Raw genomic sequence first — 17,242 nt, 5'->3', positions numbered from 1 at the left:
AATTAAAAAATTTCCCACTAAATCTAGGAACTTACTGGTATATTAAAAAAACAAACCTTGATGACATTTTAAATTGAAACATACATTACTTCAAAATAAAAACATATATAATTGTTAAAAAATTTAAAACTTCCGTAGGAAATATCATTATTCAAAAAGAAAATCCAATAAAATATTTACGACTCAAGCCAACACTTAGTAAAACAGTTACACTAAGGCCTAAATATATACACAGTGTTTAAAAAACCAGATAAAGATTAATGGTTTATTTGCCAAATAACTAAAAAATAGAAAAATAGATTTTGAGATAGAAAGTAGAGAGAGATAGGAAGAGAAAATATGAGAAGAGAGAGGGGGAGAGTTTTAGTTGGTTAGTGTATTTATGTTTTTTTGTTGTATATATAGTACAATTTTCCTAAGCCCAAGATTAAATCGATTATTCTTTTCAATTACTTGTAACCTTATATTGTCAATTTTTCATTGTGGTGGGATGGCCAGCCAATTGTTGATTTTGTTGTTGGAACACAAACCCGCTGCCACAGCGGGAGTTTTCGGTTTCATAATAGACATCGAGTAATGTCGGGAAGAAAAAGGCGGGGCCCATCTTAATCCGAAGATATCAACGTTTGGATATTAGTTCGGTCAGATCGATCCAAGTGAAGCGAAAAAAAGAAAAAAACATGACACACTCTCTGCAATCTCCGCCTTCTGCAGCAGCTCTCTCTGCTTCGATCCAAGTACCCTCTCTCTCTCTCCCTTTGGTTACTCATACATTATCTCTGTACCTCATTGATGCGATCTTGTATCTGCGCAGAAGGGACGATGGAAGACGGTCGCCGCCGGATTCTCCGTTGCTCCTCCTCCTCCCGCCGTTAACTTCACTCTCCGGCGATCGATTCCACGGATTCACGCTTCCGCTAGCTCCTCCTCCTCCTCCTCTCCATCATCTCCATCTCTCGGAGCTGGTATTGTTATTTTATCCTTTTGAGATGATCGTGTCTCTCTCATCAGTTTGATTGATATTTCTTTTGAAAGAGAATTGATTATCATCTAAAGTATGGAATGGAATCACCTCTTTGAACAACTATGCTTAGACAAAAGTTGCTATTTTTTATTTTTAAATGTTATGGCTCTGCTACAATGGCTTTGCTTGCTTCAAGTTCTTAGCTTATTATTGTTGATTTATGGTTGATACTCAGATTGTGACGTTTGATGTATACCTTTGTTCGTTTCAATTGTTTGATCGTTTGAATTGTTTGATGAAATTCTGTTATCCAGGTGAGAACAATGAGCTAGATGCTGTATCAGCTTTTAGTGAAATTGTTCCTGATACAGTCGTTTTCGATGACTTTGAGAGGTAATATATTTCTGTACTTCATTACACTTTAGTTATTGTTAAAATCATAAAACCAGAGGCAGAGTTTAGCTTGACATTGTACTAAGTTTTTGTCTTGGATCTAGGGTATAAGAAATAAATTAGGTTTAAGGTTTTGTAACAAAAGTTTCCGTGAAGATGTGACATAGACCAATACTCTTTCTAAGCTTTAGATACTGTAAAACTTCCTTATTTGACTTTTAGCAATAGGATAACTTTTTTCTGTGGTATAGTTTTAAAGTATTGATTCCTTTGTTGTATGTAACTGAACCGCAGGTTCCCTCCAACCGCAGCTACTGTTAGCTCTGCTCTCCTCCTCGGCATCTGCGGTCTCCCTGACACAATCTTCCGGGTAAGCATTGAAACATTTTGATAATCTAAAGGAAAGATATATAGAGCATCATGCTATGCCCTTACATGATTGACTCTCTTTACATCATATGCTTAGAATGCTGTGGACATGGCTTTGGCGGACTCTACCTGTGCGGGGCTTGATACCACTGACTCCAAACTCTCTTGCTTTTTCGATAAGGTTGACTTTTTCTAATAACTTATCTGTTAGTTTCCCACTTTATCAGCTCAAAGCTTTTCTTTGTCCAATTACTGATGAGAAAAAAAAGTGCAGGCTATTGTGAATGTAGGTGGAGATCTTGTCAAACTCGTTCCAGGTCGTGTTTCTACTGAAGTGGATGCGCGTCTTGCTTATGACACTAACGCCATTATCCGCAAGGTAGTTTCTAACAATGAGAGTATATCTTTAAATCTCTTGACATGTAATGTGATGTTGATGTGATGATGTTGTTAGGTTCATGATCTTTTAAGACTATACAATGAAATCGATGTACCTCACGACCGGTTGCTTTTCAAAATCCCTGCAACCTGGCAAGTAAGTGTCCTTCAGCAAACACTTAAAGCAAAAGTTAGTATCTTGCTTATCATCGCTCTCATAGGGTATTGAAGCTGCAAAGCTGCTGGAATCCGAGGGAATTCAAACGCACTTGACCTTCGTTTACAGGTACCATTGAACGTATACATCTCTACTCTCTAGTTTTACTACATTTTGATTCTTGCTCTCTTCACCAATTTTAAATATTGCATTCAACATCAGCTTTGCTCAAGCTGCAGCAGCCGCTCAAGCCGGTGCCTCTGTCATTCAGATTTTCGTCGGTCGCCTCAGGGTAACATTTTTGTTCAACATATGCTCTGAGTAAACTTTCAGTTATAAGCTTATGTTTTAGCATCTTTAAACTCTTTAGGACTGGGCGCGTAATCATTCAGGAGATACCGAGATTGAAACTGCGGTTAAATCCGGGGAAGATCCAGGTTTGGCCTTGGTCAGAAGATCATATAACTACATTCACAAGTATGGTTACAAGTCCAAGCTAATGGCTGCTGCTGTCAGAAACAAACAGGACTTGTTCAGTCTTCTCGGGTAAACTCAAAACCGAAGTATAAAAACACAAACAAGATCTTGTTTTCATTCTAACTCTGGATGTTATCCTCAGGGTTGATTATGTGATTGCGCCATTAAAGGTATTGCAATCTCTCAAAGACTCACCAGCCGTTCCTGACGATGAGAAATACTCGTTTGTTCGGAAACTTTCTCCTGAGACCGCAACACACTACAACTTCACCAACAAAGAGGTTAGTTCTAGTTTCCGTGACTAAACTTTTGGTTAGCTAAACCGTTGTGTAATCCGTTCTTGGTTTGGTTCTGGTTTAGCTGATCAAGTGGGACCAGCTAAGCTTGGCTTCAGCTATGGGTCCTGCATCAGTGGAGCTTTTATCAGCTGGTGTGGAAGGTTATGCGAACCAAGCGAAACGCGTTGAAGAGCTCTTTGGGAAGATTTGGCCACCTCCAAATGTCTAAAACGAAGCTTTGCCCTTTGTCCCTACGGATCTTTAAATCAATAAGAGAGAGAGCTAGACTCCATGTTACTTAACCTCTTTGTTTGCTTTATCTTATTCATGTGTCTTGTTCACCACGGTTCCTGGTCTGAAACTTGAGCCATAAGATAAAAAGACCTATGAAGCTGAAGTAAAATCGATCATTGTCATGTTGTATGTTCTGAAACTTCTGGTTCTTTTCTTTCTTACAAGTCTACAAATGAACTATGAGGTGTCTGATAACAATGGAGTAGCTCGGTTTCTTTACAATTCGAGTAATGCCAATAAGATGGAGTGATTGATTGATTGCATATCCTTTTCACTATAATTATTTGTCTAGCAAACAGATAATAGATTCTAAATCTAGAGGTAGCCAGAACATGTGGTGCCTGCCAGAAACCTATCGGTCATTTTACATGTGGATCAAGTTTTTCCCACATCCAACAATTATACAAGATCTCTTGTCTTTTCCAATTTGGTGATTTAACGTGAAAGGATGTAAAACTCTCAATCCCTTCAGTCCCACATGCAATTGGTATGTGGCTAGAAGAGGTTTCACGTGTTATAGTAATTTGTTTGATCTTGTAGAAATCGGTGCTGGTTCGTTACTTCTCACATGTATTTTGCACACTATCGTGACTGATACAATGTATACTATTTAAACAAAAGTTTCATGTGCTTGACCAAACTAATAAGTGGTTAATCGTCTAATTTAATTGAATAGCTAGTTTTCCCAACGAAACTAAAAGTACATCTTTCAAGTTAGATCGTCTCGTGAATATGGTTCGGTAACTAATATACGTTCAGTAAATTTAAAGTTCCATATTTCGAGCGGCCAAATCAAATCAACGGTTCAAAGTTCAAACTAGAGAAATTACCTGATTTGATTTTTCTGGCTACTAAACTTTTAAAAGGTTTTGTGTACGTCTTGTTTAATAGCATTTGTCTTTTAAGGATTCATCACGGTAATTCTATTCATGTCAGATATATAACTTAATTTTAAAAAGTTAACAAACAAATATAACTTATTTGTTGTCTTAGGCCAAAAAGAAGTTTTAGTTCAACTTTTAAACTAGTCGCTGGCCGCTCATGTTATCGTGTTCCTGGAGTATTTCTATAGATCTTAATTCAATATTTCTTGCTCAATTTAAGTTGGAAATTTTGTTTGGGGTGGGGGAGGCAGGCTGAGCAGAGAAAATAAAGTTGGTAATATTAATAAATTACACGGATGTAAAATCAAAAAGGAACAAGGAATTACTAGTTTCGTGTAAAAATGAAAGAAGTTTCGTAGAATCGTTGATCTCTTAATCTTCTACTTTAGTCAATTAAAATGTTCGTTTTTTCCGGTGTATAAGTAACACACGCATACTATTTAATATGATGTTCCTTTCGTATTTGACATGTATGAACCTACAACCACTAAACTATTAATCTTTGTCGAAATTGTTGAATATTTTTGTTTCTTTTCCTCGTTAACGTTTTATATCAATGGATTCGTATAAGTACGTGGGCAATTCAATGTAAAACTCATATCATTGTCTTACCCATTTAATTAACAGATAAGGACGAATACAATTGTTTTCCTCATCTACTTTATTAAAACACATAAGTACCAATTAGAAATACCCGTAAATTTTATCTCTTAATTACAATTTCATGCCACTGAAATAATTAAATATCCTAACATTAATATTCTTTGTCTTTTTCTTTTGTATTAATGCCTTTCCTAATTCGATTTTTAACTAAAACTATGGCAACAATAATTTAAGAAAATCTGAATCGCATTCCATATTTAAATTTGCCAGAGATATTAACTAAAAACACGGCAACATTTGATTTTTATCTTATAACAATCAAATTAGGAAAGACATTAATACAAAAGGAAAAGACAAAGAATATTAATGTTAGGATATTTAATTACTTCTGTAGCTTGAAATTGTAATTAAGTGATAAAATTTAGGGGTATTTCTAATTGGTACTTCTGTTTTAATAAAGTAGATAATATAAGTATTTTACTAAAAATGCATGACGAATATTTATATATCGGGTTAAGAAATTTAAAATTAAGACTATTTATATAACGGGTTGAAAATTTAAATATAGTTATTATTTATGACCAAAAAGCTATCAAAACATCTCAAATATTATTTTTCGCATATATATTTTAGTTTATGGAAAACACACACATAAACTAAAAATAAACTAAAAAATATTATGCGTAATGTCATAATTTTTTTTTTTTTTTTTTTTGTCATCATGCGTAATGTCATAATATACATGAAAAATAAATATATATTATATTATTTATAGAAAACAAAAGTATATTTCTAAAAAATGAAAAAGTGGTTTCTCTTTTTTACTGAGAACCCAAATATTGTAAATAATTCCTTTCAATGCGTATCAAACCCGACCAATGAAAGGCTACTAGCATTTCCTTTACCACTAGCCAACTTGATATCGGGTAAATAAAAAATGATATCAGTTAAATAAAAAAAGATTCGCGTGATATTTATATTTAGAATTATATAAATCACTTTACTTTTACTATTAATTAGTAGAATTATGTAACAGCAATATATGTATTATGTGATGTATTTTTGTCACCATTTTATTATAATTTTTATAGATTATATAATGGTATAAAAAATATTTAGTTACATTACGTAAACAAAAAACACCCGCCCGGTCAACTTTAGTTTCTTTTTATTTTGTTTACGTTAGTGTAGATTGTAGAATGGGTAAAAAAACTAAAATAGAAATACAGAAAAACAAGAAAATTAAATTTTGTTTCTTTACTTAGAAAAAGAGAAGAAAAAAACATTAAACTATAAAATGATTTTTCTAATAATATTTAAGACAAGTCATTATTACAGAGATATTACAGTAATAAATATGTAGACCAACCTCTCTGCTTTTGACATCTGGACACATTCCAGCGAAGCAGGAAGACATAGATCTATCTTTCTCTTCTCATGTATGATTATGTAATATGTACTGTATATATATAAAGCCATTTGCCTTTTCTCGTGCCATCGAAATCTCAAAAAGAAAGAAACTCGAAAACGAGAAAAGAACCATGGCGAGCTCTGACGCTCTCTTGCCGATCTCCGCCAGAGAAGAAGACCCTTTATTATCCGACGGGTCAAGATCCGACCCGAATGCGGAGACCCATGGCCGTAGAAGACCCGTGAAAGGTCTCCTCGCCGTCACATTTGGGCTTTTCTTTATCGCCTTCTACGTCGCTCTCATCGCCACACATGACGGATCTAGATCCAACGACGTTAAGTTCGAAAGCGATGGAACAGCGACCACAGCGTCACGTGCCCGTCTCGCCGGTGTGTCGGAGAAAAGTAATGATCAGTTGTGGAAGCTTTCCGGTGACAGAAATACGGTGGCGTTCTCATGGAACAACAGTATGTTGTCGTGGCAACGAACGGGGTTTCATTTCCAACCTGGACAGAACTGGATGAACGGTACGCTAAAACTAAAATTATTTTTTTTGTCAGATTTTATTTATTTGTTAATCTAAAAAAGTCTTCCCTTCTTTTTGTTAGAAATTCAATGAATATTCGTTCTTTCTTTTCATGTATATATTCTTTTCCATTTTTGACAAAAAGTATATCCATAATCTGGGAGAGTGTTGAAACTATCTTCAAATTTCCAAATTATTCAACAGGGCTTGATTCATTCAAATCTAGCGAATTTCATTTAGTGCATGTTGTAGTTTAATCATATGTACTTGTAACGATTTAAATTCTAGTTATTAGTACATATGAATTCAGTAATTAATCTCTAACCTTGTTCTAATATTTCTGCTGTTTTTTTCTTCTGGTTCCTCTTATTCAATATGGTGTTCCTCAATGGCAAACTTGGGCTTTTTTGTTTCTGCAGATCCTAATGGTAAGTTTCACTTCACTTCTCTTTGTTTTCTGATTTTTTTTCTGTCGAGAATGAAGTTCCCTTAGATTCTCTTAAATTTTGGTATAGTTATGTTTTTCTTGATGTAAATTATGAATTGTTTATAAGAAATAATTGGAGGGACAAGAAGTAGTAGATCACAGAACATCATATCACACAATCCACGTTATAGCCTAACGTTAGTACAACATATATACTAATTTACACGTAGAAGAGTAAAAAGGTTCACAGACAAAATCAGAACAGAGTTACCCACACAACCAATAGTAAAATAATAATATTTTTTCTTTAAAATTATTTTGCCAGTTTGTATACCACGTGAGATCCACATGCTAGAGATATCGTGCAAATCATTGGTTGCCATAGAAAAGTAATCTTGATTGTATGCATAGTTTGGATTTTGTCTGAAACTGGATAAAGCCAGTGGGACTACTCCATCCGTTTCATAATAGATGAAGTTTTAGTACTTTGCACACATATTAAGAAATTATATTTTCTAAACATAAAATCATTAAAATATAATTTTAAACTAATTTATTTAATTATAAACAAAAATAATAAAAACACAATTGGCTACACAGTTTTTGATAAAGTTAAAGTTACCTAGATATGTGAAAACATCATCTATTGTGAAACAAAAATAATCACCTAAAACATCATCTATATTGAAACAGATGGAGTATTATACTAATAGAATCACAGCGTTTCGGAGTTATACTTTTTCTGACCCCAATAAAATAAAAATGGGGTATACTAAACTATTATACTAATAGAATCCCAGCGTTTCGGAGTTATACTTTTTCTGACCCCAATAAAATAAAAATGCTGTGCATTTTGTACAGGTCCATTGTTCTACAAAGGATGGTACCATTTCTTCTACCAGTATAACCCAAACGCAGCCGTATGGGGTGACATTGTTTGGGGTCATGCCGTGTCTAAGGACCTAATTCATTGGGTCCACTTGCCCTTAGCCATGGTTGCTGATCAATGGTACGATGCCAATGGTGTATGGACCGGCTCAGCCACATTCCTCGAAGATGGCTCTATCGTCATGCTCTACACTGGTTCTACCGACAAATCCGTGCAGGTATGTATGTAACACACAAATTTTAATTCAAGTTTACATTCACTTTTAAAATATTGGAACAGAATCAAACCGATGGATCGTGTCTATAGTAATTTGGAAAGAAAAAACCCTTAGGTATCCGACCATTTTTTCCCATAGATAAAGCTCGATGCTCTTGAACAGAGAATCCAATAGGTTATCAAATATAAGAAGTTTAGGTAACATTATCATTCTGGCTGATGTCTTCCACATGATAATCTCTTATAAATCGTTTAAGAACAATAGATGCAATGATTTAACGAGAATAATGAATGAGATAGTTAGTCGGAAAATAAATGAGATTATTAATTCATAACAAACATTATTTTGGAATATTTTTATTGATGTTAGGCAAATTGTAGAGTTAATGTGTTTACATAGCCAGATTTTTGGTAAGTTAGATATTGAACATGTAGATTAGGTCTAGTGATTTTATCAACGCATGATGCTAATGAAATTTTTATCAGGTCCAAAACCTTGCCTACCCTGAGGACCTCAACGACCCACTTCTACTGAAATGGGTCAAGTTCTCGGGCAACCCCGTTCTTGTACCTCCGCCGGGTATTCTCCCCAAGGACTTCCGTGACCCAACAACTGCATGGAAGACATCAGCCGGAAAATGGCGGATCACTATTGGTTCCAAGATCAACAGAACCGGGATCTCACTCGTGTACGACACGACTGACTTCAAGACTTACGAGAAACTCGACACATTGTTGCACAAAGTTCCAAACACAGGGATGTGGGAGTGTGTTGACTTTTATCCAGTGTCTAAGACCTTGGTTAAGGGGCTCGACACATCGGTCAATGGACCAGATGTGAAGCACATCGTGAAGGCTAGTATGGACGACACCAGAATCGACCATTATGCCATAGGGACATATTTCGATTCTAACGGGACATGGATCCCGGATGATCCTACTATCGATGTTGGGATTAGTACTAGTTTAAGATATGATTACGGAAAGTTCTATGCTTCGAAGACGTTTTATGACCAGAACAAAGGTAGGAGAATCTTGTGGGGTTGGATTGGTGAATCTGACAGTGAATCTGCTGATGTACAAAAAGGCTGGTCCTCTCTTCAGGTATGTTTTGTTTTCTTGAATACCGTGCTGTGAAAGTTAGGTTTTGTTTTGCTAATGGTTGCTTGTAATCCAAGGTAACTAATTTTTTTTTGTTATATGATGCTTAGGGTATCCCAAGAACCGTTGTTCTCGACACAAAGACAGGTAAGAACTTGGTTCAATGGCCAGTGGACGAAGTAAAATCTCTTAGATTAAGCAGCAAGAAGTTCGATATGGAAGTCGGTCCTGGATCGTTTGTAAACATTGATGTGGGTTCTGCGGCTCAGCTCGATATTGAAGCAGAGTTCGAGATCAAGAAAGAATCTCTTGACAAAATTCTCGGAGACGCTTCGGCAGCAGCTGAGGCTGAGGAATTTAGCTGCCAGAAAAGCGGAGGATCCACCGTTCGTGGTGCTTTAGGACCGTTTGGTTTCTCGGTTCTCGCCCATGAGAGCTTGTCGGAGCAAACTCCGGTTTACTTCTATGTGGCTAAAGGAAAAGATTCTAAGCTCAAAACATTCTTCTGTACAGACAGCTCAAGGTATTAGTTTCTTCAAACTTATTATAAAGTAATAATGTCTAACCATGATATTATGAAATGTAACATTTTCTGTAACAGGTCATCTTTTGCAAACGATGTCGTTAAACCGGTTTACGGTAGTTCTGTACCGGTTCTTGAAGGGGAGAAACTGACCATGAGAATATTGGTAATTTATTCAAATCAACCCAACTTCATATAAGCTTTGATATGTTGTTTCATTAAGACCTTACAATATGGAATTGATTTATGCACATATTGGTTTTAATAGGTGGATCATTCGATAGTAGAAGCATTCGGACAAGGCGGAAGAACATGCACAACGTCAAGGGTATATCCAACAAAAGCCATCTATGGAGCAGCGAAGCTTTTCTTGTTCAACAATGCTATTGATGCGACTATCACGGCATCGTTTAACGTGTGGCAGATGAACAGTGCTTTTATTCATCCTTACTCTGAGGAGGCTGTTCGTGCTCTCTCCCGCACATGATTATACACCCATCTCCAGCAATTTTTTTTTTTTTTGTAGATTTACTTGTTAAAACTTATAAATATCGTTCTGTTATTTTTCCAGTGTAGTCGTTCAATTATTCTATTGGGGTTTAATTTGATTCATTATATGTAAGAAAAAGGGGTTACTTGAGAATTTTTTTTCTCATTATCTTTATTAAAATTTTGGTGAAATAAAGTTGTTTTATTTGTAGTAAAATTATGAATTCCTTTAGTAACTGGACCTTCGGATGGCAGAGAGGGTTTTAGAACAGAGTATTTTTTTTGAATTATACAGAGGTATCCTGGCCCCACAGAGTATTTGTTGTCATACTCTCTATGTTCTTGGTTTAGTAATTCAGGTTTAATATCTGTAATGTCATAAGCTTGGAGAGACAAGCAAACTCTTAAAACATTGAGCTTCCATGTGCTTCCAGGGGACTCAGCACGAGAGAAAGACAGAACAGAGAACATGCATACGCTGCTGTGGTAAGGCAATGAGAACACGAATCCGGCATTCCAAAATGTAGTATCTATTGGTTCTAATTGAACCGTATGTCACCGATATTATTGGTATTTTTTTCTCTACACAATGTCTAGGAACCAAGGTGTAACAATAATCATGTACTTGTTAAAAATGAAAAGATAACACTGAAAGGAGACAGTGATTAATTTTGTTTCTCAAGACAAAGATTCTAAAGGGCATGACCAATGGGGGTTTTTCAAGGGGAATATCTCACCATTTATATGATCTCCATTGTTGATGGTCTAAAGTCTGCTTAACCGATGGATCTCTACTAGGTTGCCTCCTAGCACTCACTTTCATGCTAATAGTTTAATTTACAAGAATTGGAAAAGCACATTGGCACTTTCAAATAAATTAAAAACTGGTTCCCTAATCTATAATTTATCTATGAAATTTGACATTTTCTTTTGAATTATATTAAGAATTTTGATTAACAAAATTGCCCTAGCAATTATATATATATATATATATATATATATATATATATATATATATATATTTTTTTTTTTTTTTTATATGAGAGTTCAAAAAATTAGTCTTGTAGTACATTGTAACAATTGAATAACGACAAAAAAACAATTCAAAAATAATTACTTCAAACTTTGTTAGATTCAGAAATTATTATGGTCTTGGGATTTGTGGCCTATAGATAAAGAAAGTAAGAAACACTAATGATGACACTTCACATGTTTTTGTCTTATATTATGCTTAGTGTTACTCGGATTTTCTTATATGTATTGACAGATTGGTGGTTAATTATTACTCCCTCCGTTCCATTATACTTGACGTTTTTCAATTTTCACACAGTTTAAGAAGCTCTGCATAATACCTTTTATAACCTTTATTTAATGATACGTATGATTGTTGTTAGTCAAGTGTTGTTGTTGATCATTATTTAATGAAAGGACAATATAAGTCATTTTAAACTAAAAGCTACCTAGATAACTACAAACGTCATTTATTTAGGTAAAAGAAAAAATTCTAAAACGTCATCTAAAGAAAAACAGAGGGAGTATAAATCAAAACAAAATTTAGAATGGGTTATTATTTTGTTTTTTTAGGCAAGGATAATTAGAAATTTTGGATTTATATTATCCAAGCTTCTCCGTTGGACCGTGTTTGTCAAACCCAAAGAGCACGCCAAATGATGATGTTCCTTGCACCAAAATAAATGCGTAAGATTTCGATCATTTTCTCATATTTCTGAAACAGTAATTTAAAAAATAATTTCACATTGATAAATGACAATACTCGTTACTTTTCGTTGGAATATCTTGCAGCATAGCGATACTGAGTGTCTTGTTAATTGATGAAATTTCCTAAGGAATCTTAGAACATACGATGAATATCTTATGGAATGGACAAAAATAATTCGCGTCAAACACAATTCTAAAATATCAATACATTTAGACTCAAATGAAAATAATATGGAGATTCGGGTTCAAACTGGTCTTAAACATCTGATTTGGTCTTCTTATTAGATTTGGGTTGGACGTTTAAAGAGTAATGGTTTATATCGTTGCAAATCACTATATCTCTTGTATATAAGTATATTGATTATAAGAGTCAGCTCATTTGAATATATTTTCAAAATTGTTCTTTTAATCTTATAACCTTGCATTTCACTAAACATCATATATCGCAATATGCAAACAGTGAACGAATACGGCTGATGTTTAACAGACAAGGCAGTCCGCATAACTTATAAAAGAATTATGATAATAAGGTATTTCCTGTAACCATCATATGTGATTGAGATGTATGTATTTTTCGCTTGCATATATAAGTTTGTAAGTAAATAATATAAACCGAAGATGACTAAAATAGTGGATAAGCTGAATCTAAAAAAAAACAATTTAGAAAATTAGGTTATAAATTTGGTTTTGGAACTTGAAATATTTGCACTTTTTTCATTTTTGGATCTAGCTATATGCATTATGTATAAAATTCTACAGGTAAAAATGCTAACTAATGCATGTTTTTAGTAATATTTAGTCTCATATTATACTACTATTCACTAAACGCGGTAAAAGTATTAGAAAAACTATCGAAGTAAATTATAATCTACGGTTTCTTTTTATGCCCACCTCGAAGCAAACACAATAAGTATAAAATTCTTCATGAGAATAAAGTGATTACCTTTGGTTTCTTCTTGCGACTAGAAGAAACAATGAAAATGTTTCCCTTCTTTTTACGGCTTGTCTCTATATAACATAATCTTGTTCGAGCCAAGATGTCATTAAACTTGTGTACCTTCTTCAAGCCACATTCTCTTCTCCATTTTATTTTTCACTATTTATGGTTATACATATCCTTCAAGCTTCCTTGGGGTTATTATCCCCATAAACACAACTCCGGTAAGTGGTCAGACCACATGTCTTATTTGAATACATATTCTGAATTTGCTATATATACTTATGACTTGTAGATTGTGTGTTAATACTATTGGACATGTTTAATAAATACATAATTCAAGCATTATTGTCCAGAATATGAAATTCAAGAATCTTGATTTTCAACTTTAATATGGTGCACTTCTAAAGAACAAATTGAGTTGTCTATATAGTACAGTGAGAATATGACAAATAATAATTAAGGTACAACTGTTTACTAGAAAATATTGGAGTTACATGACTTAGATTAGAGTATATATGGTTAATCATATCGAGTACAAGTATGTATGCATCGATACGCCATGTACATATTCATATAACATATATAAGTTCAATAATGTAGTAAGAATCAATCAAACAAAATATAAATCTGTACCATCATCATCTCTACACTTGATTAGTGTTCGCGTGTACGTATATAGATATATGTATATATGCATTTATATGATAAAGTCTTCTCTTTTTGCTTACTTCCATAGATCAATCTGACAACTCGAAGATGTAGAAGCGGCATATTCGTCTCCCATGTCTGAAACCCTCTTCTGATTTTTTTCTTCATCAACTTGGCACTCCACGTTGCTTGTGTCCTTGGCATTCTTCTGTAGAGAAGCAGAAGTTGTGGCCGCATCCTCGTTGCTGAGCTGGGAAGCAACAAATTTATCGAGAACTCGCCAGTCTGTGACTTGGTCCATCGCTTGCTGGTTCCCGCTATTCATGTATAGAGAGCTGAAACTCTGATTCCCTTGATTAATTTGCTCTTCATGTGCGAGATTTGACTGCTGCAAGTTAGCAATCTCACTCGAGTTATTATCGTTGTTGCTTGTTCCGTAAGGAAGAGAGTTGCTACTATAAGCTTGTTGGATATTAGGGCTTTCAAGCTGAGGAAGTTGAATTAATGATAAAGGGGATTCATGAAGAAGATCATGTTGTACCAGGTGGTTGTATTGTAGCTCTAGCTCTTGCTTGCATTGCAAGTTAGGATTATTGAGAATGTAAGCAGATGCATTGAGGCCATATGGTAACTGCTGTTGGTGCTCGTACTGGTGGTGCTGCTGCTGATTGGGGAGGATCCGCCGTGGCCCGTTTGTCTCGAGCTCAGAGGCCATAAAAGAGAGCTGATCTCCATACCAATGTGAAGGCGATGAGTCATAATCTCCCATTCGTCTAACTGCAGCTAGTCTCTTCTTGAAAACCCTACACACGACCCATCCTTCTTCCTACAACCAAATATCGTATGATGGGCCGGGAGAGATTAGAGATTTAGCATATACAAAAAGAAAATAAAGTGTAAAGGGAAGCTATGTTGTAGGGTCGATATAGTACCTGAGGAGTTCCATTTTCATCAGTTTCTAAGCGGTATTCATGCATGATCCAATCGGATTTTTGTCCATTTGGGGCTCTTCCCTTGTAAAACACAAGTGTTTTCCTCATACCAACAAGACTATGCCTCAAGTATATAGCCTTATCTCTTCCAGTGGCTTTCCAAAACCCTACTTTTGTTGCTCTGTTGGTTCGAGTCCCTGTGGGATACTTCTTGTCTTTATGGCTAAAGAAGTACCAATCACTCTGCTCTTCATGCCCAATTTTGCACAAATCTATTTATACAAAGTAATGGAATCACTTTTTATAAAACTTTCCTTAATTAGTAAATTAAAATAAAGGAATGAAGGCTATAAAGATAATGGGACTTGGCAAACCTTGAAGATCCCATGGCTCAATCTTGTAAAGATCAATGTCCTTGATAAAATCGATTTCTATTCTGTTTGATGCAACTTTTTTTCTTAGGTAGTAGTCGACAAGTTCTTCATCTGTTGGGTGAAATCTAAAACCCGGAGGAACGAGGGAAAATGAATTCATCCTTTGTCTTCGTGATAAATTAGTAACCTGCTTATAAGAAAATAGCATCAAACAAATTGGAAATAAAATCATGCACCTAAGAACACAAGATATAATGTTATAGCTAGTTACATTTACTACATAATTATGTGATTTGGTTATGATTGTGCGTCTTAGCGTCTATGCTTAGTTTATAAGAGGATAAATTACACTCAGAATTGACAGAACGTCATACATTAATTTACTTATGACAAGAAATAGTTTTGTTACATTTATATATGATTATGACCAATCACATGGTAAACTATCTTTCTTCGAGAATAATTCATTTTTATTTAGATTCGTGGTATATAATTGAAATTTCCCAAAAACTAAAATCAGTGAAACAAACCAAACAATTCCCAATTATCATATGATAATAGTTAAAAATTATTTAATTAGATTCGTGCACTAGATCGAGTAACTCTTGTTTTCGAACAAGAGTAACTAAAATAAAATTATGTTTAAGTATTGCTTCATTTGTATAATATCATCTTGGATATTTAATTGCATGAAAGTAATAACGAAACAAGTAAAGTTCAGAAGATGAAGAGGAAAACAATTTTGACAAAAAAAAAAGAGGAAAACAAACTGCAAATATTTGATGATTGATTTTCTAGTTTGTCGTATACAAACCAATGAAAATTTATACTTAACACCACATAAAAAGAAACCTAATTAGTTGTTAATTTATTAAATTAATATTTTAGATTTATATGATATTTTGCTTTGCTTGTAGCATCAGCAACACTGAGTATGATGAGATGAATATGATGATGATAATCAAGGTGATTGTTGAAGATGATGATAAAGGATTAAAGATGATTCAAAAGGAGTTTTTTTTTACCTAAAAAGAAACAAAAACTAGCAAAATTATTTGTGAAGGCAGGTGAGGATCGGAATAAGAGTCGAAGGCTGGCAGAGAATTAGGGTTTTACCTGAAGAAACTCTAGATACAAGATTCAGCTGAAACCTTTTCAACAGCTCCTAACAAAATATTTATGTTTTCGGCTATTGTATGTTCTAGATCTTCTCATCAGAAGTTTGAATACTTCAGCACAAAACTATAGAGAGAGAGAGATATCGAAGGATCCCTGAAAGTAAAATGGACAAGATTTGACAGTTCTCCTCGGGAATAGGTTATTGAAAAGAGATATTAGATCCCGAGAGAGAAAGAAGAAATGATAGAAAAAATTCGAAAAAGGAGAAAGAGAGTAAGGTTATATAAAGAAGATCAATGGATGAAGAAAAGAAGAAGGAGAGCGCACAAAACAAAAGATCACAATCGTGTCCTAGTAATCTATTATATTTTATTTTCTTTCTCTCTCTTTCCCTATCAATTAAACTTTCCTTCTTCCTCTCAGAGAGAAAGAGAGACTTTATTTGTTGCAAAAGCTTTGGGGGAGATGAGAGAGGAGGATAAGGAGATAAAGTAAGATTTAGAGAGAGAGAGAGAGAGAGAGAGAGAGAGAGAGAGAGAGAGAGAGAGAGAGAGAGAGAGAGAGAGAGAGAGAGAGAGAGAGTGGCATTACCACCCACCAGCTCTTGATGGATATGCTTGATCATAAATATTAAGGTTCTTTATTTGTTTGTCCTCGTATTAAGCTTATTTTCTTGGTTTCAGTTTCACATTTTTGTGTTCCGAATGTTATATCCATACTAAAAGTACCTTAACTAGTTTAGATATATATTGCTAGTTTGATTGTGTAGGTTTGCGAAAATCTTTGTAGATATATCTCTAACATGTACATCCAGAAAATTTCAGACACTTTTTCTGCTCGATAGATATAATGTACTGTAATTACTCTAACGTTACTGCACAAAAACACTTAATGCCTTTTTTTTTCACGATATAAAACACTTAATGCTAAAAGACAGTCATGTTATGTAAATATTTCATATTTTTTTCCTTATTTCAAGACCTTCTGATGATAATATATTTGAAGGTTAATTAGGTCAACTAGTCCCAGTGTTAGTTGTTGAGAGGGTTGTCCAAAGGCAATATATAGAGCATAAGGACCAATATAAAGATGCAAGTTATTCACTATTTCATAGAGTTTAACTAGCGCAAT

At 34.4% G+C, this 17,242-nt stretch overlaps 3 protein-coding genes across 6 annotated transcripts; 2 read left to right on the top strand and 1 right to left on the bottom strand.

The window, feature by feature from the left end:
* Positions 1-489: 489 nt before the first annotated feature.
* On the top strand, positions 490-14,637 carry LOC103872022 (transaldolase). 2 transcript variants are annotated; one of them, XR_004448197.1, is made up of 13 exons: positions 490-737; positions 815-965; positions 1,279-1,357; positions 1,652-1,727; positions 1,824-1,907; positions 2,001-2,105; positions 2,181-2,261; positions 2,326-2,390; positions 2,484-2,553; positions 2,632-2,807; positions 2,881-3,019; positions 3,099-3,345; positions 14,627-14,637. XR_004448197.1 is itself a non-coding variant. In XM_009150360.3 (12 exons), the coding sequence occupies exons 1-12, from the start codon at positions 681-683 to the stop codon at positions 3,243-3,245; spliced, it is 1,230 nt and encodes a 409-aa protein (XP_009148608.1). In that variant the 5' UTR covers positions 490-680; the 3' UTR covers positions 3,246-3,568. The 2 variants fall into 2 exon arrangements, 1 of the variants encoding a protein (XP_009148608.1); XM_009150360.3 differs by lacking the exon at positions 14,627-14,637 and having other exon boundaries at positions 3,099-3,568.
* LOC103872021 (acid beta-fructofuranosidase 4, vacuolar) lies at positions 6,232-10,596 on the top strand. Its single transcript, XM_009150359.3, has 7 exons — positions 6,232-6,735; positions 7,154-7,162; positions 8,023-8,267; positions 8,753-9,370; positions 9,478-9,890; positions 9,969-10,056; positions 10,159-10,596. Exons 1-7 carry the CDS (start codon positions 6,252-6,254, stop codon positions 10,375-10,377), a joined length of 2,076 nt encoding a protein of 691 aa, XP_009148607.2. The 5' UTR covers positions 6,232-6,251; the 3' UTR covers positions 10,378-10,596.
* LOC103872020 (NAC domain-containing protein 7) lies at positions 10,412-16,530 on the bottom strand. 3 transcript variants are annotated; one of them, XM_033272270.1, is made up of 4 exons: positions 14,993-16,529; positions 14,619-14,890; positions 14,228-14,512; positions 10,412-14,074 (listed from the first exon to the last, which is right to left on the bottom strand). In XM_033272270.1, the coding sequence occupies exons 1-4, from the start codon at positions 15,222-15,224 to the stop codon at positions 13,763-13,765; spliced, it is 1,101 nt and encodes a 366-aa protein (XP_033128161.1). In that variant the 5' UTR covers positions 15,225-16,529; the 3' UTR covers positions 10,412-13,762. The 3 variants fall into 3 exon arrangements, with proteins under 3 accessions (XP_033128161.1, XP_009148605.1, XP_033128160.1); XM_009150357.3 differs by having other exon boundaries at positions 10,412-14,512; positions 14,993-15,179; positions 16,109-16,524; XM_033272269.1 differs by having other exon boundaries at positions 10,412-14,512; positions 14,993-16,530.
* Positions 16,531-17,242: the final 712 nt, after the last annotated feature.

The sequence above is a fragment of the Brassica rapa genome, chromosome A06 (genome assembly GCF_000309985.2).
Source record: "Brassica rapa cultivar Chiifu-401-42 chromosome A06, CAAS_Brap_v3.01, whole genome shotgun sequence".
NCBI classification, from domain to species: domain Eukaryota; kingdom Viridiplantae; phylum Streptophyta; class Magnoliopsida; order Brassicales; family Brassicaceae; genus Brassica; species Brassica rapa.
This window is presented reverse-complemented; position numbering and strand designations above follow the sequence as displayed.

Bases quoted from the DNA above. Each gene is read 5' to 3' on its own strand.
- LOC103872022 (XM_009150360.3), top strand. From the start codon at position 681: ATGACACACTCTCTGCAATCTCCGCCTTCTGCAGCAGCTCTCTCTGCT. The intron at 738-814 runs GTACCCTCTCTC...GTATCTGCGCAG, and splicing joins CTCTCTCTGCTTCGATCCAA to AAGGGACGATGGAAGACGGT. The intron at 1,728-1,823 runs GTAAGCATTGAA...TCATATGCTTAG, and splicing joins TCCCTGACACAATCTTCCGG to AATGCTGTGGACATGGCTTT.
- LOC103872021 (XM_009150359.3), top strand. From the start codon at position 6,252: ATGTACTGTATATATATAAAGCCATTTGCCTTTTCTCGTGCCATCGAA. The intron at 8,268-8,752 runs GTATGTATGTAA...AATTTTTATCAG, and splicing joins CTACCGACAAATCCGTGCAG to GTCCAAAACCTTGCCTACCC. The intron at 9,371-9,477 runs GTATGTTTTGTT...TATGATGCTTAG, and splicing joins AAGGCTGGTCCTCTCTTCAG to GGTATCCCAAGAACCGTTGT.
- LOC103872020 (XM_033272269.1), bottom strand. From the start codon at position 15,224: ATGATTTTATTTCCAATTTGTTTGATGCTATTTTCTTATAAGCAGGTT. The intron at 14,891-14,992 runs GTTTGCCAAGTC...TTGTATAAATAG, and splicing joins TGAGCCATGGGATCTTCAAG to ATTTGTGCAAAATTGGGCAT. The intron at 14,513-14,618 runs GTACTATATCGA...ATTTGGTTGTAG, and splicing joins ATGAAAATGGAACTCCTCAG to GAAGAAGGATGGGTCGTGTG.